Source organism: Sapajus apella, unplaced genomic scaffold (genome assembly GCF_009761245.1).
Source record: "Sapajus apella isolate SASKATOON/1434 unplaced genomic scaffold, GSC_monkey_1.0 scaffold51, whole genome shotgun sequence".
Lineage (NCBI taxonomy): Eukaryota > Metazoa > Chordata > Mammalia > Primates > Cebidae > Sapajus > Sapajus apella.
The window spans coordinates 7,647,202-7,668,370 of NW_022436991.1; the positions used below are offsets into that span (position 1 = coordinate 7,647,202).

General features: G+C 41.1%; 1 protein-coding gene and 1 long non-coding RNA gene across 4 annotated transcripts in view; one reads left to right on the forward strand and one right to left on the reverse strand.

Moving 5' to 3' along the window:
* The window catches only part of LOC116526517 (acyl-coenzyme A synthetase ACSM2B, mitochondrial), a 33,926-nt gene extending 17,712 nt beyond the window's left edge, over nucleotides 1-16,214 (forward strand). Inside the window, exons 4-14 of one of the 3 annotated variants that reach the window (XM_032242854.1) lie at nucleotides 1,832-2,039; nucleotides 3,351-3,494; nucleotides 4,958-5,108; nucleotides 7,145-7,224; nucleotides 7,429-7,552; nucleotides 8,935-9,015; nucleotides 10,131-10,232; nucleotides 12,162-12,289; nucleotides 12,411-12,510; nucleotides 14,429-14,548; nucleotides 15,997-16,214. In XM_032242854.1, the coding sequence (XP_032098745.1) occupies nucleotides 1,832-2,039; nucleotides 3,351-3,494; nucleotides 4,958-5,108; nucleotides 7,145-7,224; nucleotides 7,429-7,552; nucleotides 8,935-9,015; nucleotides 10,131-10,232; nucleotides 12,162-12,289; nucleotides 12,411-12,510; nucleotides 14,429-14,548; nucleotides 15,997-16,110 (1,352 nt within the window). In that variant the 3' untranslated portion in view covers nucleotides 16,111-16,214. The remainder of the gene's footprint in view (nucleotides 1-1,831; nucleotides 2,040-3,350; nucleotides 3,495-4,957; nucleotides 5,109-7,144; nucleotides 7,225-7,428; nucleotides 7,553-8,934; nucleotides 9,016-10,130; nucleotides 10,233-12,161; nucleotides 12,290-12,410; nucleotides 12,511-14,428; nucleotides 14,549-15,996) is intronic. The other 2 variants (XM_032242855.1, XM_032242856.1) reach the window with 2 other exon arrangements.
* Nucleotides 6,545-20,119, reverse strand: LOC116526522. Its single transcript, XR_004258188.1, has 3 exons — nucleotides 20,101-20,119; nucleotides 12,805-12,806; nucleotides 6,545-7,556 (listed from the first exon to the last, which is right to left on the reverse strand). It is a non-coding gene; the product is annotated as an uncharacterized LOC116526522 (long non-coding RNA).
* Nucleotides 20,120-21,169: the final 1,050 nt, after the last annotated feature.

The window sequence follows — 21,169 nt, forward strand, 5'->3', positions numbered from 1 at the left end:
AAGTGACAACAAGTTGGATTTAAGGGTCCAAAATCTGAGATGGAGATGGAAATTTGAGAATCATCAACCTTTACATTAAAAGGATGAGAAGTACAGTTGTATAAAAAAGAACCTCAAGAAACTAGCAACCTCCTTCAAAAACTGGCCCTTTCCACCTCTGCTTGCACACAACCTAATCCCAACTAAAAGTCCCACCCACTAGATATTCTGGGGACAATGGGCTGAGCGTGAGAGTGGGTAAGGAGGAAGATATAAATGTAGCCAGGAATTCAAAACTACCAGAGGCAACCAAACCAATTGCAGGAACTTGGAAGCTCATGGAAAGAGAGAACAAGCCAGACAGAAAGGTGTTATACTGAGATTATATCCAGAAGGAAAAGAGAACTCAGAGGAAGAAATGTGTTTATTGTTCCGTATCTGACTCAATATGACCAACATGGTAGAGGGACATTTGAGGATATTTACAGGTGTACAGTGAGAATCCCTAAGTGTTAAGAGTTAGAAGGAGGTGAGCTAAGGTTAAAAGTTATTTAACAGGTGGGGCACGTAGTTTAAGCTTCATAAAAAATGAAAGTGTAGATATTCTTTTCTCCCTTCCTTTCTTCCTTCCTTCCTTCCTCCCTCCCTCTTTTCCTTCCTTCCTTCATTCCTTCCTTCCTTCCCTCCCTCCCTTCTTTTCTCTCTCTCTCTCTCTCTCTCTCTCTCTCTCTCTTTTGAGACAGAGTCTCCCTCTGTAGTCCAGGCTGCAGTGCAGTGGTGCAATTTTGGCTCACTGTAACCTTCACCTCCCAGGTTCAAGCAATTCTGCCTCAGCCTCCTGAGTATCTGGGATTATAGGTGTGTACCACCATGCCCAGATAATTTTTGTATTTTTAGTAGAGATGGGGTTTCGCCACATTGGCCGGGCTAGTCTTAAACTCTTGACCTCAAATGATCCATCCTCCTTGGCCTTCCAAGGTCCTAGGATTACAGGAATAAGCCACTGTGCCAGGCCCTAAGTCTAGTTATTCTACAGAAAACTTTTAAAATCAAAGGAATTTCATTAAGATAGTAAACAAGAACAAGAAATAGGAAGGTGATCATCATGGGGTATAAAAACCTTGATTATGTGCAAGGAATAAGTCTAATTTTTTAAGATAAATTGCATAGCATGCTAAATATAGCTAATAATTGAGTACTGAAATTTTCACTAAGAGCATAAATTTCTAATTCTCATCACAAAAAAATGTTAAATATTTGAGGTGATACATTAATTAGCTTAATCATCTCACATTGTCTTCAAAATTATAACACCACTTTGTACCCAATAAATATACACAACTCTTTTTGTATGTACACATACATATAAAACTAAAAGCACACTCATCTAAGAAAAATACATTTAGTGTTCCAGGGTTGGAGAAATAACAAGGACCTAGATGGTGTTTCAAGACCATGGACAATTCTAAATGCCTTTCTTCATGATTCTTTAATTATCACATGAGAGTTCTGAATACAGCAAACTCCTGTAGAAAATTTTTTTTTTTTTTTTGAGGAGAGTGGGTGAGGAGAGTTGTATGTATATGTCTTAGACTGTCAACAGTGTGACACTAGCAACTCAGTCTCTTTTCTTTGTCTCAGTAGGGCCCTTAAGACTCTGACAATCCAGGGAATGTCCTAGGTTTCATTCACTCCCTAATCCTTAGTCCCCTTTGTTATTGATACTATTCATTGGTCATTACTTTCCCATCTTCTCCTTCCCCACTTGCTCCCTGCTGGATGTTTATAACAGGCTTCTCTAGGGACAAAGAAAACCATCCTTTCCAATTCTCTAAACTGTTGGCTTCTTTAGGCATCGTCTTTATGCCTGGGACCATCCAGATGAAATCCGCCGACATACTGTATAGGTTGCAGATGTCTAAGGCCAAGGCTATTGTGGCTGGAGATGAAGTGGTCCAAGAAGTGGACACAGTGGCATCTAAGTGTCCTTCTCTGAGAATTAAGCTACTGGTGTCTGAGAAAAGCAGGGATGGGTGGCTGAACTTCAAGAAACTACTAAAGTGAGTATCTACATGTCTCAGCCTGGGTTTTTAATAAAACTGGAAACAGAGCCAAGCACTTAGGTGCAGGTGCTTTATTGAGGAGGCACAGGAGGCAGAGCATGGGACTAGGAAAAGTGAAGCTGGGAAGAAACAAAAGCTAATACAAGGGTTTTTAATCAAGTAATTGTAAGAACTAAATGGGGTTTGATCTGCCTGGGCCGTCTGAGCAGCACACAGAATGCCTCCCAGGATTGTCCACTAAGGGACTGACAAGCACTGACCCATCAGCATCTGACCCCCACAGGCTGAGGGTTGTCCTAGGGGTGTTATTGCTTCCACACTTCTGGGCTGCACACTCATGCACGAAGAGTGACACAAAGTTTCATGCTATGGTAAAACAGAGAAACTATGAGGCACAAAGTGAATCGCTTGAGGTACGCACTGGAAACAACATGGTGTTAACAACAAGTGGGTTGAAACCCACCCAGAACTATCTACTGCAACTATGACTTGAATCAAGGGTGAGGCCAAGGTCATGAGGGAAAGCCCAAGAGATGGCTGATATACCAAGTTTCTAGGCTCTTGTTCCCACCTCTGTATCTCTAAGCGAGGCTGATTAAGGGCAGAAGTCTCTCCATGTGTCCTTCCAAAGTTGACAACAAGACTGGTTGTACTAATTATTTTCTCTTCACTTATCTGAAATCCTTCTATTAGGGACACATATAATAGGAAACTTGAAGGGATAACTTCAGCTTTTCCTTTCTAATGCCATTGTCTTTAAGGTAGCTGTCATAGAAATAAATAACAAGATGCCTGCTCTTAAAGGCTTAAAATCAGGACACTGGAGATGTCCAAGAGATGTGTAGGTGCTTCCAGGGAATAGAAGAGGGTGCCAATAAAGTACTGGGAAAACTCAAATTAATTCCATACTTCCTGTGCACTTGGTGTCATGCCAGGGTTCTTCACAACAATTAGATTAGCATTTATTGAGTTCTTGCTAAGCAAATTGCTGATTTCTTTGGTGGTGGAGTTAACTTTCTCAGTAACTCTATAAGACTTGATCTTGCTTTTTGCAGATATAAAATGAGACTTAGAAAAGTTAAATAACTAGTTTAAGGTTACACTGATAACAAAGTGCTAAACTTTAGTGGTTTTCAGACCAACTCTGATTGACTCAGACTCCCATGATCTTAACTACTCAATAGCCTCTCTTCTGAGGTGGGTCGATCAACTTGCCCCTTTCAGCATGAGTGGTGAGAAAAGATGGGTCACTGTGACATCCAGTGTCCAGGCTAGATCTGACAAAATGACAATCTGTGTCTCTGCCAGGGAGACATCCACCACTCATCGCTGTGTGGTGACTGGAAGCCAGGAAACATCTGCCATCTTCTTCACTAGTGGGACCAGTGGTCTTCCCAAGATGGTAGAACATTCCCATTCGAGCCTGGGCCTCAAGGCCAAGTTGGATGCTGGGTAAGCTGAGCTCTTTCTCTCTACAGAAAATTGCATGACCAGGCATGAAGACTTTTCTGAGTTCAAATCCAATGCTCCTGGGCTGGGCTACCATCTTGTGCTTCTGAGAAAGAAAATTGGGAAGGAAAGCTAAAGACATGGCTTCATCTTTTGGGTATTCAGCCATCTTCAATGGGACATATCTTTTAGATAACACAGGGTCTCAAAACTTCTTCCATGCTTTGAGCCATGTCCCTAATAATTAGAAAAAGGCTTACATGCATTTCTCAAGACTGATCTCTGTGTTGTTGTTTGGTATGCTGGCAATTTGCTTTGATACTAACCACATTCCAAAGGGCACTTTTTGTCAAAAGCAAATTACTTGGCAAATTCATTGAAATGAATGATATAATTGAATGAATTTGTGAACCAAGATCTCAGGATTTCTGGATCACAGACCTCATAGTTGAGCATTTTTTTTTCACTGCTACATTAATCCTGTTTGTGGAACCAGGAAACACTGTGCCAAGGTCTTCATGCAATGATAGCTAGAAATCTTCAGGATTTTTTAGTAGACCCCACCTTCCATGTTAATTTTATTATTAGAATGGGAAAATATTTTAATGTAAAAATTAGAAAGTGTAAATGTTCCATTTAGGAGCTCATAGTGACAGCAAATTAAATAAATTAGTAAAAATTATTCAATAGAAAAGCTACAGTAAAAGACAGTTTCTAAAAGATGGGGGATACATTACTAATATAGAACTAAGATATTAAATTCCCCTCCCCCCAAAAAATTTGGTCTTAATCTCACTTTTCACAGCTATAAAGTGAGACTTGGAGGTCTTATACTATGATTTAATTTCCCTACAGAGCTGAAAATATTAACCATCTTCAGCAAAGAATATCTATTATGGCAGTTCCCATTCACAAGGAAGTTGTTCATGTCTAGCCTAAATCACTCTTGCTTTAAGAAAGACCTGAACCTTTTATTCTGCCCTGAAGAGAAAAAAGTGACAAGTTCACTTAGTGTAAGATCCTCAGTTGTGTGGGCAATTCACGGTACTTGAAGAAAAAGAACCAAAGTTCTATTCAGCCAAACTTGAACTTGGTAAGGCATCTGTTAGAATATTAGTCATGCAGATGCCTTTTGTTAGTAAAAATTTTCTGGGTGGTTACCACATGCATGCCAGAAACTGTACTAAGTTTTGGGGTTAAAATGAGAATGAGATCCAATTATATGTTAAGTCATAACAGCTGGGGTCACACCTTCTGAACACTCATCTCCTGTTGATGCAGGACGTATGGATAGAACAACTTTCCTTCCCCCTTCCTACTTAGACATATGCTTACAAACCTGCAGGCAGATATATACACACCTTTGCACACACACCTCCCTTGCCTCCCCTACACCTTAATGTCCCACACATCTTAAGTCAGCAGTCACCCACCTATATGTACATGTGTTTTGTCTGTGTTTTCAGTTGGACAGGCCTACAAGTCTCTGATGTAGCCTGGACCATAGCAGACACAGGTTGGACGGTGAAGATCCTAGGCTCATTCGAATCTTGGGCAACAGGAGCATGCACATTTGTTCATCTTTTGCCAAAGTTTGACCCACTGGTTATTCTAAAGGTAAGAGAGGATCCAGTTTGCATCAGTTATTCAGAGTGAGCCCACTTCAATTTACTGTAGTTTGTTTCACTTCATCTGATTTTTGCTAAACCTTTGCCATGTGGTGAACAGCATCCAGTAAGCATAAAAAGCAGTGGATACATACTATTTACTACAATAGCATCTTAAAAATCATGCTGCAGTTTGGTATTAATTGAACTGAAAAGACTGTTACCTAAATTGTCAAATGATAAAAGCAGGTTACAAAATGTTATGTCAAGATTCACCCCATTTTTGTTTTTAAAGCATATATCCTTGCATACTGTCTAGCTAATTTTAAAGCTACTTATAAGCTGGAAGCCCCACTTCAAGTTGTCCCACCTTTCTGGACCAAACCAATATATTTTTTAAATGTGCTTGATTGAAGTCTCACATATCCGTAAAATATATAAAACCAAGGTGACCACTGTACACACATGTTCTCAGGATTTCCTAAGGGCTGTGTCACAGGCCATGGTCACTCTTATTTGTCTCAGAAGAAATCTCTTCAAGTATTTTACAGAGTTTGACTCTTTTCATTAACAAACTCAATCCCCAATGTAACAGTATTAAGAGGTGGGGTCTTTAAGAGATGATTGGGCCTCATGAGAGATTAATGGATTAATGGGTTATCATGGTAGTGGGGTAGTTTTGGAGAGTGGGATGTTACATAAAAAGCCAGTTTTGCGGCCGGGCACGGTGGCTCACGCCTGTAATCCCAGCACTTTGGGAGGCCGAGGTGGGTGGATCACGAGGTCAAGAGATCGAGACCATCCTGGTCAACATGGTGAAACCCCGTCTCTACTAAAACTACAAAAAATTAGCTGGGCATGGTGGCGCATGCCTGTAATCCCAGCTACTCAGGAGGGTGAGGCAGGAGAATTGCGTGAACCTAGGAGGCGGAGGTTGCGGTGAGCCAAGATCGCCGTTGCACTCCAGCCTGGGTAACAAGAGTGAAACTCTGTCTCAAAAAAAAAAAAAAAAAAAGCCAGTTTTGCTCTACCTTGTGAGCCCCTTTGCCATATGATGCCCTGAGCCTCCTTGGGACTCTGCAGAGTCCCCATCAGCAAGAAGGCTCTCACCAGGTGCAGCTTCTTGACATTGACCTTGGACTTTCCAGCCACCAGGACTGCAAGAAATAAATTTCTTTTCTTTATAAATTACTCAGTCCCAGATAAGTTACTGTCACAGAATGTAATAGAGTATTGTCTTAGTCTGTTTTCTGTTATAGCAAGAGAAAATTATATTTAATAGAGTATCGTCTATTATATACTAATATTCTGCATAAAGAAAAGCATGGGATGGAGATGGTATTATATGACGGTTAGGAATACCTGCTGCAAATAAGGATCCCACTGCTTGCTGACTAGGTGACCTTGGAGCAGTTACTTAAACTTGTACATCATGGGTTTCCCCACTGTATCGTAAGGATGACAGTACACACTCCATGAGGTGATTGTAAAAATTAAATGAGGTAACACAGGACATGGCAAGTATTCAGTACTAGGTCCTTTTGTAGCAATTGTTTTGAAATGTCTATAGATGCCTTTAACTTTTTAAAGAACTTTTATATCTAAAATATATCCCAAAAATATTTTCAGGGAAATAAGGCTGGAAACAATCTGCCTATTATAAAGCTGGTTACAGAAGGTTAAGGGACTTAACCAAGACAGCTGCTGTGCATCCCTTGGTTGCTGGGGGCTGATATACTCCTAGGGGTTGTTAATGAGGGCAAGTCTTAAACCAGCAAGAACAACCAGCCAGGATTTGACAAAAATGTTTCAAATTACTCCTAGACTTTTTCAATACCATAATATGTATTCATTTCCCTGTTATTTGTGTCTTCAGGGTGCATGAAAATTGTGGGGCTCATTTAACCTGAAACAGACACGGCAAACAAGCTAGGGTTTTAATCCATACCTCTACAACTCCATAGTTTACGATTGTAACCACTGTGCCTAGCCATAAGTTGGCATCTGACCTGGTGACCAGTGTCTCACCTGGCTCTCTTCTTCCAGACACTGTCCGGCTACCCAGTCAAAACCATGCTGAGTGCCCCCGTTGTTTACCAGATGTTGCTTCAGCAGGATCTTTCCAGGTGATGGGGCTTTGAGGGTTGGTAAGAGTCTGACCCCATCCATCTGATTCCCTCACATACATGTATGCCTATCTGTCTGAATCTCTCACACAGATAGCCCCATGAAGCCATTTGCATCATCAGAGCACCCAGAACCCAGCTCTAGGCCTGGGTGGACTGTGGTTCCAGGGAGGCTGAGGGGAAACACTTATTTCTCTTTTTCAGTTACAAGTTCCCACATCTACAGAACTGCTTAACTGGAGGGGACACTCTTCTTCCAGAAATTCTGAGGAACTGGAAGGCCCAGACAGGACTGGACATCCGAGAATTCTATGGCCAGACAGAAACGGTACCTGTTCCCACGGGAACCTTGGGCTGGGTGCACTTTTTGGGTTTCAAAAGTCTCTTTGACAATAAAAAATGTTAGCCACCATTTATCATTCATTTATTTGAGAAATATTTATTGAGCATCTATGATGGGACAGGCACTGGGTGTCGAAAATTCAGCACAGGATGAAACAGGCAAAGCTCCTGTTTTCTGGGAGACTGCATTCCACCGGGATCTGGGAAAAAAGACAATAACCTAAGAAATATCTAGCATGGCAGGTGGTGAGAAATGCTATGGAAAAAGTAAAGCAGATGAGATGGGGTGAGGAGTTGGTAAATCAAATACTATAGTCAGAAAAGTCCTCTGTGATGGAGAAACATTTTATCAGAGACCAAAGTTTATCAAACCTGTCAAGCACTGTACAAAGATGCTTAGATTGAAGTGAAGAATGGGAAGAAGAGCCCACCAAGGCTTTACTGCACCTCCTGAGATATCTTCTTGGAACTCTTCAGGTCTCACACACACAATATGGATTTACACTGTTCTATGCTATTTTACTTACCAAAACTACATGGGGAACACTTTCCCCCAACTTTTTCGCTCCTTTTTCCAGTGCCTCTTACTTGTGACTCTCAGCACTTCTTTTCTCTTGCTCTACACTCTCTTACCCTGCATCCTTCTTTGGCTAATAAGTACCCTTGGAAGAACTCCAGCAGAGGGTTGATGGCAGCTCTGTGCTGCAAAAGAGTCAGGAAGAGCTCTGCAAATATGAATGAGGACAATGGAGTTGTGGCAAGCATACCCTGGCAGGGGCCTCCAGCCATTCAGAGGAGGACATGTTTAGGATATGCTTGCAAGGACACCAACATCTCTGTTGGGGAGGTTCATTTCAGGGCTCAAGCAGAACTGGCACTGCCACAGGAGATACTTTTAAAAGCATATTTTACTGCTTGAGGAAATAGATTTCCCATTCTCCATGATGTGATCATTTGACATTGCATGGCTATATCAAAACATCTCATATATCCCATAAATATATACACCTATGTACCCACAAAAATTAAAAATAAAATTACCCATAGTGTCATATCCATAGTGGGTATGGGTATCCATACTGTCATGTTAAAGTGTGGCTCCCCCTAAAAGAGATTATATAATGTGATTGTTAGGTCCTCTTCCTGGGGAGTGGTAGTTAGGTTACTTCCTGAACAAACAATTTAGTGAAGCCCATAGGATTGTGATTCCAGTAACAGGGAGAGAGCCAGGGAATGTGGAGGGAGGGAGCCACCAAGTGTAGGCCAAGTTCGGGACAATGTCAGGACCTGCTCTGCAGAAATTTTTTCTTTTTCTGTGACCTTGTGCTTCCTCCTGAGGTTTGCTGATCTGTCTGCTTCTTTCCACAGGGATTAACTTGCAGAGTTTCCAAGACAATGAAAATCAAACCAGGATACTTGGGAACAGCTATGCCCAATTATGATGTGCAGGTTTGCTTGGGACACTAAGGAGGGAGGAAGTTAGGGGAAACACTGATTTTCAGTAATTTATTTATTACATTGTTTATTGAGTTAAAAATAATAGCAAGTAATCAAGATAATATAAGAAAAGAGGGAAAAGGAAGGAAGGATAGGGAGAGTGTGTGATAGAATAAAGAAGGAAAAGGGGAAATGATTTATATTCTTACCATCCAGAGAGACCCACTAGCAAATTAGCCTGACAGTATGCAAGGATATATGCTTTAAAAACAAAAATAGGGGTGAATCTTGACATAACATTTTGTAACCTGCTTTTATCATTTGACAATTTAGATAATGATCTTTTCAGTTCAACTAATACCAATCTGCAGCATGACTTTTAATGATGATATTGTAGCAAATAGTATGTATCTACCATTTTTTATGCCTTTTATTGGACCAAGGGATGATGTCCCAGTTTTCACTAGTAAAAAAAAAAACACTATAATAAATATGTTGTTTCTAAAGTTTTACTGCTTTCTCTTATGGTTTTTCGGGAACTAGAATTTGTGTTTATGTATCTGTTATGTGTATCGTTCTATATATCTAAGGTGTAACTCAGACTCTACTCACTATCACATGCAATTATTTGCCACACCATTCACTACGATAACCAGTTGCTAAACCCCTTTCTTAGTATCTTATTTCATTCCTATAAAAATCCTGCGAAATAAGCTGTCAGTACCTGTTTTACAAGTAAAAGCACTGAGGCACAGAGTTTAAGTAGTTCAAAGTCAGTTAGTAAGGTAGCAGAGTACATCTGAGTTTTGATCTGCCTGATTTCTAAGTCCACAGGTGAGGTAGATCTTAAAGGGGAGGCTATTATTTTATCTGAGCCCCTAGAGCCAAAAGCATCTTCCCAGGTGCATCTGAGCCAGTCTCAATAAAAGGCTTCACCTAAACCATTCCAGGCAGATGGAGCAGAGATCTGAGTTTAAGACTCTTGGGTTCCCTTGGTTTCTGATTGTTGTTTTCCGTCTACAGTAGAGCAAGAGGGTCTTTCATCTGACCAACGCAGCAATCTCATGCTGCCATTGAAGCCCTCTCCTGCTCTGTGGATAATTCTTCCAATTTGCTTCTTTCTCCAGGTCATAGATGATAAGGGCAATGTCCTGCCCCCTGGCAAAGAAGGAGACATTGGCATCAGGGTCAAACCCAACAAGCCTATAGGCATACTCTCTGGCTATGTGGTGAGAAACCTGTGCTCCTCTTCCTCTGTTCCCCAGTGAGGATAGGGAGTGCTAAATGGGATGAGGGAGGCCAAATGCTCTAAAACTCCCAAGAGGCATTAGATGTGGAGAGACAAAGAGTGTCCAGTTTTCAAGAATGTATGCTTTGCTAGTGGAAGAAAAGACTGGCTATTCAGCCTTGCCATCCTCAGCCTATCAATGTGATCTCATTGGAAGACTTATTTTTCTTCATTTAGCCCTTAGACTCCTTAAGAACCCTTTGTTGCATCCTGAAAATATTACTGACCCTGAACTATACACAGCATCATTCCCCCAAGGGCAGCCTTGCCCTCTTCCTTAGGTATTATCCCCATGCTCCATGCTATTGATCTTATTTAGAGCCATGCCAGGAACTTTACACTGAAATTTCACCATCTAGTTAGAGGAATCCCTATCTTCAGATCTTGGGAAGGTAAAGACAGATAATCCTTGAGTCTGGCCACCTCACTTGACAGGTGAGGATGATGGAGCCAGAGATTACAAGTCTTGCTCAAGCTCACAACAATTGGAAAGTGGGCAGAGAAGACACCAAGGGCATGCCTTCTGACCCCTGAGATATAAACTAAACAAATAGTAAATCAAATAATAGTACTTTCTACCATTTATTGAATGCATACCACAAGGCAAGCATTGTCCTATAAACATATTTACTCTTTAAATTTTAAACTCATTAAAGCTTTAAACTCGTTTACTCCTCCCAGCTGCCCTATAAAGTTCTGGACTCAGCTTGCTCGAGTTTAAAACCCTGCTCTACTATGTACTGCATGATCTTGGGCAAGTTACTGATCTCCCATGTCTCAGTTTCTTCATCTGTAAGTTGTGTGTCATGAGTATGTTAAATAAAAGAATCGTTGTAGATCTGAATATCTACATTATACAGATGAGAAAAACTGAGCCTCAGAGATCAGGGCAGGGCCACAATGTGCCCTTCTCCAAGCATTTCCTGTGTGCAGTCCCACTCTATTTCCAAATGCCAGTGAGGTACTAAGTCATGGGCTTCTCCCCATTGGACAGAAAAGGAAGTAGATTCAGAGGTATCTGTCTGGCAGACTCCTAAGGCCTCAGAGGCTGCATGATGGCCATGAGAAAGTCAAGCCAGTGGCCAAGAAATCTGGCTTCTGGTCTCAGTTCTACCTTCTGTAATGGCTGTTTAGCTTCAGACAAGCCTCTTGGTGTCTCTAATCATCAGTGTCCCTCTATTCCCAACGATGGAGTAGTTCAAAGTCAGCTAGTAAGGCAGCAGAGTAAATCTGAGTTTTGATCTGCCTAAGAATTCTTTATGACACCACATAATCCAGTAACTGAACTTCCAGTCTGGAGCCCATGCCCCTATACCTGAGTCAGAGAGGAAGATACACTGACAAGGGATAAAGCTCAAGCATTTTCATTACTTATAAGCAAGTGCCTTAGGTGAATAGAGGGACCCAGCCATTGTAGAAATATGCACATTAGCCAGGGTCCCGGGACGCTTCCTGGCTAACGTCTTCAGAACTTTCAGATTTAACAAGGAAGCCAAGAAAAGTACTTAATCAAAATGATAGCTTTGAGTGGTGCTACAGAGTGAGCAGAGATTAGGATATCTATGAAAGGGGAGATGGAATCAGTTGGGGAAAATGCCCTAAGCATAGATGAACAAATACATCAATAATATCCATCAGACTGGACTTAGAGGAGTAGCTGAGAGACCCTGGGTGAAATAATGTCAATAAACGGGAAAGATCCAGTTCTAACTGTGGTCTAGGGTTGGCTGGTTCAGGGTACGTCTGCCATGTTCAAGTTATGCACTGCACACATACAGTTTTAATATTTATGACATCTGTTCATGGCAGCCCCAGGGCAGGGGATTTAGGCTTTGCAGGCACAATGACTCTGTCTTTCTGTGGTCACCAGGACAATCCTGAGAAGACAGCAGCCAACATTAGAGGGGACTTTTGGCTCCTTGGAGACCAGGGAATCAAAGATGAAGATGGATATTTCCAGTTTTTGGGGCGGGCAGATGATATCATTAACTCCAGCGGGTGAGCTTGGTTTCTGGGTTGGGAAGGGAAATCTGGGTCTTTACTCTGGCTTGTTCCAGATTTCTGAGATGGCCTAGAGGTTGGATGTCTAGTCTTCTGTAAAAGACAGGTTCTTCTGTAGGTACCGGATTGGGCCTTCAGAGGTAGAGAATGCGCTGATGGAGCACCCTGCCGTGGTTGAGACAGCTGTGATCGGCAGCCCAGATCCCATCCGAGGACAGGTAATGGGGAAGCAGTAGTCTGGGGGTGAACAAATATGAACACAAGGGCAGTGTAGTATGATGGTTTAAGAACAGGGGCTGTGGGGCTGAACACTCTGAATCCCAATCTTGGTCCTGCCACTTACTAGCTATGTGACCTTGGCCAAGCTACTTGGCCTCTCTGTTTCTCAGTTTCCCCATCTGTAAGATGAGAGATTATTATGATGGTTAAATGTGCTAATATTTGTAAATTACTTAATTATGGTGATTTCTCAGAAAACTAAACAGAACTACCATACAATCCAGCAATCCCACTACTGGGTTATCTATCCAAAGGAAAATAAATCAGCATGTCAAAAAGATGTCTACACTCTCAAGTTAATTGCAGCACTATTCACAATACAAAGATATAGGATCAACCTAAGTATTCAATGGATGAATGGATAAATAATATGTGGTATATATATATACCACATATGTGGTATATATATATATATATATATATTCCATATAATGGAATACTATCTGGTATTAAAAAAAATGAAATCATGTCATCTGCAGCAACATGGAGAGAGGTGGAGGTCGTTAATGTCATTATGTTAAGTGAAATAAGCCAGGCACAGAAAGATAACCATCACATGTTCTCACTCATAAGTGAGAGCTAAAAAAGTTGATCTCATGGAGATAAAGAGCAGAGGGATAGATACAAGAGGCTGGAAAGGGAGGGTGGGTGGGAAAGAGGGGGATGAAGAGAGGTAGGTGAATGGGTATAAACATACAGTTAAATAGAAACAATAAGTTTGAATGTTCAATAGAAGAGTAGGGTGACAGAGTTAACAACCATGTATTGTATATTTCAAAATAACTAGAAGAGAGGACTTGAAATGTTCCCAACACATACAAACATAAATTACAAATATAAACACATACACACATAAATACTCAATGTGATGGACGCCTCAAGTATCCTAACTTGATAATTACAATATTTGCATGTAACAAAATGTCACTTGTACCCAATACATATATACAAATATTATGAGTCAATAAAAGTTTTTAGAAAGTAAAGTGCTTGGAACAAGGCCTAGTACCCTCAACAAAATAGACCCTAAAATGTCTATTTTGACGAGGCTGGAAGGATTCTATCCTGCTGTTTGGTATTTGATTCAGAGTTTGATTCTTTACCAGAGGAACAGAGGAGGGATTTGAGCCAAAAGATAGAGCTCCTGTGCCACAGGGTTCACAGTGGAAAAAAAAGGGGAAAAAGACCCCTATAAAGCCAGGGTTATAGGATTAGGCTCAGATGGGGTCTAATGGACTTTGATGTGTGTGTAGGAAAAGATTAAGGTGGAATGTGTGTATCAGTGTCCTAGTACCTTTCTGCAGGGTGTAAGCCGGGTACTATCATACCTCCAGTAGGCATAGCACACATCACACAGAAAATTATGGGAACCCCTGAGCAGTAAGGCCAAAAGGGGATTCTCTACTGAGAAAACCCTGTGTGCCCAGCTCTGAGCTGGCCCTGCTGTATATGATTTCATTTTATTTACCATAAGTTAAATATGGCAGTTTTATCCATTTTACGGATGGGTACATTGAAGTTTGGAGAAGTTAAACACATTAAGATTATGGTATTTAGTCTATTTTTCTCTTTTCTCTCCCTCTATCTTCTTTCTCCCCATCTGTCTCTATTATCCTTGGAGTATGAAGTGAGCCTGGTCTCAATCTATTGTCCACCTGCTCATCTGATAAATGAGTTCAGAGAGAGCTGGAACCTCATTCTTGTCCCCAGTTTCTCCCTTTCCCTTGACCTGGATCACTGGAAATGCAAATAAGGAGATACAAGGGGGAATGGAAGTCTTAAAGCCAATTTTACATTATTCCAGGAGATGACTACACACTCTAATCCCTTCTCTCTTGGCCCTCACCTTTTTTGCAGGTGGTGAAGGCATTTGTGGTCCTGGCCTCCCAGTTCCTGTCCCATGACCCAGAGCAGCTCACCAAGGAGCTGCAGCAGCATGTGAAGTCAGTGACAGCCCCATACAAGTATCCAAGAAAGGTAAGGCCTTTGAGCTCCCAAGTCACTCAAACTTGAGAAAAAAACTGTTTTCCTGTTATAGTTATCTTCCTCAAGAGGAGTACATCCCTCTAATTTTAAAAAGTCTTCCTGGAGGCGGAGGTTATAGTGAGCCGAGATCAAGCCACTGTACTCCAAGCTGGGTGACAGAGTGAGACTCTGTCCCAAAAAAGAAAAAAAGAAAAGAAAAAAGAATCTTCTTGGGTCAGACACAGTGGCTCACACCTGTAATCTCATCACTTTGAGAGGCCAAGGTGTGGATCACCTGGGGTCAGGAGTTCTAAACCAACCTGGCCAACATGATGAAACCCCGTCTCTACTAAAAATACAAAAATTAGCCAGGCATAGTGGTGCATGCCTGTAATCCCAGCTACTCAGGAGGCTGAAGCACAAGAATTGCTTGAACCCTGGAGGTGGAGGTTACAGTGAGCTGAGATCATGCCCCTGCACTCTAGCCTTGGTAACAGAGTAAGACTCAGTGTCTCAAAAAAAAAAAAGTCTTCCTGACTATGATCAAGAAAGCTCCAAAAGACAATCTAGCAACCATCTTGATGCCTGAAAAATGACCTGTTTTTGACTCACTATGAATTAAATGCCAAATGCTTTCAAGGGAATAAATTCTAGCCAATATCTTGCCTGTATTCCCATTCTCTGTACTGGGTTCTTGCTATAGCATTCAGGGTTATGCAATGCTCAGTTGCAGGTGACAGAAATTTAACTTGAGATTTATTGCTCACAGTTGAAAAGTCTGCGGGTGGGGAAAGCTTTCATCATGGCTGGTTGCAGGCATTCCTAAGATGTGGTCAGGTGTATCTATCTCTTTTGCCCTTTGACTCTCCTTCCTTTGTAGTGGCTTGATTTACTGAAATGCTTTTTCTTTGTGGCCCCATCAGCTCCAAACATATATTCTTATCAGCTTAGAAAACTCCAGTAGAAAATGAACATGTTTTTTCCAAAGCCCTCAACAAAAGTCTCTGGGTTGACTCTCACTGGACCAGCTTAGGCCATATGCCCATTATTAAATGAATCCTTGTAGTCAGGGCAATGCCACACTGATTGGTCAGTTCCATGTCATCCTCAGAGAAAGTGAGTGGGGATGGGGGAGAGAGAACTGCCCTACCCCATGACATGGACTGGGAGAGAGGGTGGCTCCCCATAGGAAAAATAAAGTGTTTTTATGAGAAAAGACAAAAGCATAGTTTTCAGCCATTTTCATTCTGGGGCAGAGAACTGAGGCATGGAGGTTGACATGGCAGGAGAACCCAGTTATTGAATTTGGGTCCCAGATAGGAGCTTGTCCCAGGAAAAGAAAAAAAATTAAGTCTAGAGTAGTAGGTGATAGCAACCATGGTGAGCTTAGAGTCCCTTAGATTCTTATGTAGCCCAGATGGTCACAGATGACCCACCCTGGACCGATTCTCTTTCAACAGATAGAATTTGTCTTGAGCCTACCCAAGAATATCACAGGGAAAATTCAACGAGCCAAGCTTCGAGACAAGGAGTGGAAGAAGTCCGGACAAACCTGTGCCCAGAGAGATGTCTAAGAGGCACTCATTTGGATTCCCCTATTCTTTTTCTTTCTTTTCCCTTTGGGCCCTTGGCCTTCCTGTGATGATATGAGATTCTTTATGAAAGAACATGAAGGTAATTTTTGTCTTTCCTTGGTTATTAGCACAAAACATTACCATGTTAGTTGCTGAAAGAAGAAAGAAAAGGAATGAGAGTGAAAAGGAGAGTGTAACAGAAAAAGAGGAAAGAAAAATAAGCCAAGGAAATATTAAAAGGGCAAAGGAAAGCAACTGAAAAAAGAAAGTAGGGAGGGTAGGAGAGAGGAAACAAAGGAAGGAGGAATAAAGGAAAGATGAGATGACGGTGGGGGTGGGGGAGAAAAGACAGAAGAAAGAGAATTGGAGGGAGAATCAGAAAAATAAAGAGAAGAAAGGAAGAAAGAGAGAAAGAAAGAATAAAAGAATGTAAGAAGGAAATAAAAGAATAAAAGAACATAATAAATAAAAGAATAAAAGAACATAAGAAAGAGGGAGATAGGGAGAAAAGAAGAGGAAAAATTTGAAAAAAACAAAAGTAGTAAGAGAAACTGATAAAGAAAAATAATAGAAGACAGGAAGAATGGGAGAGAGGGAAGAAAGGAAGGAAACTTATAAATACTCCCACAGATAGACAAGGCTTGTGTGTAGGGTTGGGACATTAGAATCATCCCCAAGTCATCCCAAACCTTGGGACTGTCAGGATCAGAGAGGAACCACCATTTATTAAGCATTTGCCATGTGCCAGGCACTAACCCAGACACATTATAAATACCACATTGTTTCACCTCTGTGTGGCATCTACAGACCTCAGATGATAACTGTGAGAACAATGCAAGTACCTTCAAAGTTATCAGTTACCCATAGCTCATGTTTTTATGCTATTTACTCTTCCTAGAATCAAATAATAAAATAATTTTAAAACCAAGATCCTGACAGTAGTCTTTGGGGGAAACAAAGAAAGGCAGGGATGAGGTAAGTGTACGCTTCCAACAGGTTGTGAGTTGGGGAATCCATGGAGACAGACTGGGTAGGTGGTGCTATTGAAAGAACAACCAGCACCTCAATTTCTGGGGCTTCTGGGACACCAGATCTATGGTCCAGGAGATGGAGAGAACTGAGTACTATGAGGACTTCACCTACAACCCAGAGATGGAAGATGAACGTTCTTAGCACTTTTAAGTAAATAGGAGATAAAGTAAAGGTTCTCTGAGAGCCCATGACTCTTCTTCTTAAGAATACTTAGTAATAATAACAACAATAGTATTAATAATATTGATTGCTCATCAAGCACTTGCCAAGAGTTAGGCACCATGCCAACCAAACACACATATTGATTCTACTTAAGGTTTACAATTACCCTTTGGTTCAGGCACTAGTATATTTCCCATTTTACAAAAGAAGAAAGTAAGATTTAGATTAAATGACAGATTCTAACACAGGCCAAGCTGCATACAACACCTGTGCCTTCAATTTCTATACTCACTCCATCAATTTGTTTGCTTTGGCTTCTAGACGTTGACAAAGCCCCTCTCTCAGTCTGTACTTGTTAGGGTTCTCCAGAAAAACAGAACTAATATACACATATATGTACTCCACAACATAGGATGGGGCGACATTCTGATAAACCTATCGTGATGTTAAAAAAATTATAAGTTGAGACGGATCCAAGATGGCCGATTAGGAGCAGCTCAGGATTGCAGCTCCCAGCGAAAGCGCAGAGGGTGAGTGGACACCGTATTTCCACATGGATTTTTATTGCCCACAGACAAGGAGATTCCCAGGCGGAGGAGCCCCATGGGTCACCAGCACAGCTGTTTTGGCAAACATGGTGAGTCTCCACACAAAATACACAGGTCCAGGCGCCATTTTAGCTGGCAATTGGAGCTCCTGGGAGACAGTTGCCAATTCAACTGATAAAAAAAGGGACTGAAACAAGGAGCCAGGCCAAGAGATTCCCAGGCAAAAAAGCACCACGAATCTCAGCGCAGCTGTTTCAGCCGGCGCAGTGGGTCACCGCATGGGAAATCACACAGATCCCAGTGCCTTTTCAACAGGCGACTGGAACACCTGGGAGACAGTCGCTCATTCGACTGAAAAAAAAAAGGGGGTCTGAGGCAGGGAGCCAGGTGATCAGGCTCAGCTGGTCCCACCCCACAAAAAAACAGCAATCTGAAATGCTCTGGATTGAGAGTTTCACAGCAAGCACAGCTGAACCCAGTACCATCCAGCTCTGTGGGGGAGGGGCATCTGCCATTACCGAGACACTCCGCCACTATGGAGGTAGTCCACCATTGCTGAGGCAGCCCACCATTGCCGAGGCAGCCCGCCATTACAAAGGGAAGCCCATAAGACTCACAGCAGATCTCTCAGCAGAAACCCTACAAGCCAGATGAGAGTGGGGGCCAATATTCAACATCCTTAAAGAAAAGAACTTTCAACCCAGAATTTCATAACCAGCCGAACTCAGCTTCATAAGTGAAGGAAAAACAAAATTCTTTATGAAAAAGAAATTACTCAGAGATTTCATTTCATCACCACCAGGCCTGCTTTACAAGAGCTCCTGAAAGAGGCACTAAACATAGAAAGGAACAACCAGTACGAGACACTCCAAAAACATATCAAATGGTAAAGAGCATCGACACAATGAAGAAACTGCATCAACTAACAGGCAAAACAGCCAGATAGCATCAAAATGGCAGGATCAAATTCACACATAACAATATTAACCCTAAATGTAAATGGGCTAAATGCCCCAATCAAAAGACACAGACTGGCAAATTGGATAAAAAGACAAAACCCATTGGTGTGCTGTATCCAGGACACCCATCTCACATGCAAGGATACACAAAGGCTCAAAATAAAGGGATGGAGGAAGATTTACCAAGCAAATGGAGAGCAAAAAAAAAGCAGGAGTTGCAATTCTCATCTCTGATAAAATAGACTTTAAACCAACAAAGATCAAAAGAGACAAGAAAGGACATTACATAATGGTAAAAGGATCAATGCAACAAGAAGAGCTAACGATCCTAAATACATATGCACCCAATACAGGAGCACCCAGATACATAAAGCAAGTCTTAATGACTTATTAAGAGACTTAGACTCCCACACAATAATAGTGGGAGACTTTAACACCCCATTGTCAATATTAGACAGAATAACGAGACAGAAAATTAACAAGGATATCCAAGACTTGAACTCAGACCTGGACCAAGCAAAACTAATAGACATTTACAGAACTCTCCACCCCAAATCCACAGAATATACATTCTTCTCAACACCACATCACACCTACTCTAAAATTGACCACATAACTGGAAATCACTCTTCAGCAAATGCAAAAGAACGAAAATCATAACAAACCGTCTCTCAGACCACAATGCAATCAAGTTAGAACTCAGAATTCAGAAACTAACTGAGAACCACACAGCTTCATGGAAACTAAACAACTGGCACTTGAATGTTGACTGGATAAACAATGAAATGAAGGCAGAAATAAAGATGTTCTTCGAAATCGATGAGAACGATGACACAACATATCAAAATCTCTGGGACACATTTAAAGCAGTGTCTAGAGGAAATATATAGCAGTAAATGCCCACATGAGAAGCAAGGAAAGGTCTAAAATCAACACCCTATCATCAAAATTGAAAGAGCTAGAGGAGCAAGATCAAAAAAAACCTCAAAACCTAGCAGAATACAAGAAATAACTAAGATCAGAGCAGAAGTGAAGGAGATAGAGACACAAAAAACTCTTCAAAAAATCAATAAATCCAGGAGCTGGTTTTTCGAAAACATCAACAAAATAGACCACTAGCCAGACTAATAAAAAAGAAAAGAAAATAATCAAATAGATGCAGTAAAAAACGATAAAGGGGAGATATCACCACAGATTCCACAGATATTCAAACCATCATCAGAGATTATTACAAACAACTCTTTGCACATAAACTAGTAAACCTGGAAAAAATGGATAAATTCCTGGACACTTGCATCCTCCCAAGCCTAAACCAGGAATAAGTCGAAATCCTCAATAGACCAATAACAAGGGCAGAAGTTGAGGCAGCAATTAAGAGCCTACCAACCAAAAAAAGCCCAGGTCCATATGCGTTCACAGCCAAATTCTACCAGACATACAAAAAGGAGCTGGTACCATTCCTTCTGAAACTATTCCAAAGAATTCAAAAAGAGGGAATGCCTCCCAAATCATTTCATAAGACCAACATAATCCTGATACCAAAACTCAGCAGAGACTCACCAAGAAAAGAAAACTTCAGGCCAATATCCATGATGAACATAGATGCAAAAATCTTCAATAAAATACTGGCAAACCGACTGCAACAGCACATCAAAAAGCTTATCCACCATGATCAAGTAGGCTTCATCCTGGGGATGCAAGGCTGGTTCAACATACACAAGTCTATAAATGTAATTCATCACATAAACAAAACCAAAGACAAAAACCACATGATTATCTCAATTGATGCAGAGAAGGCCTTTGACAAAATTTAACAGCTCTTTATGCTGAAAACCCTCAATAAACTAGTTATTGATGGAATATATCTCTAAATAACAAAAGCTATTTGTGACAAACCAACAGCCAATATCATACTGAAATGGGCAAAAACTGGAAGCATTCCCTTTGAAATTTGTCACTAGACAAGGATGCCCTCTCTCACCACTCCTATTCAATATAGTATTGGAAGTTCTAGCCAGAGCAATCAGGCAAGAAAAAGAAATAAAGGGTATTCAAATAGGAAAGGAGGAAGTCAAATTGTCTCTATTTGCAGACGATATGATTGTACATCTAGAAGACCCCATCGTCTCAGCCCAAAATCTCCTGAAGCTGATAAGCAAGTTCAGCAAAGTCTCAGGATACAAAATCAATGTGCAGAAATCACAAGCATTCCTATAAACCAACAACAGACTTAAAGAGAGCCAAATCAAGAACGAACTTCCATTCACAATTGCTACCAAGAGAATAAAATACCTAGAAATACAACTAACAAGGAATGTAAAGGACCTCTTCAAGGAGAACTACAAACCACTGCTCAAT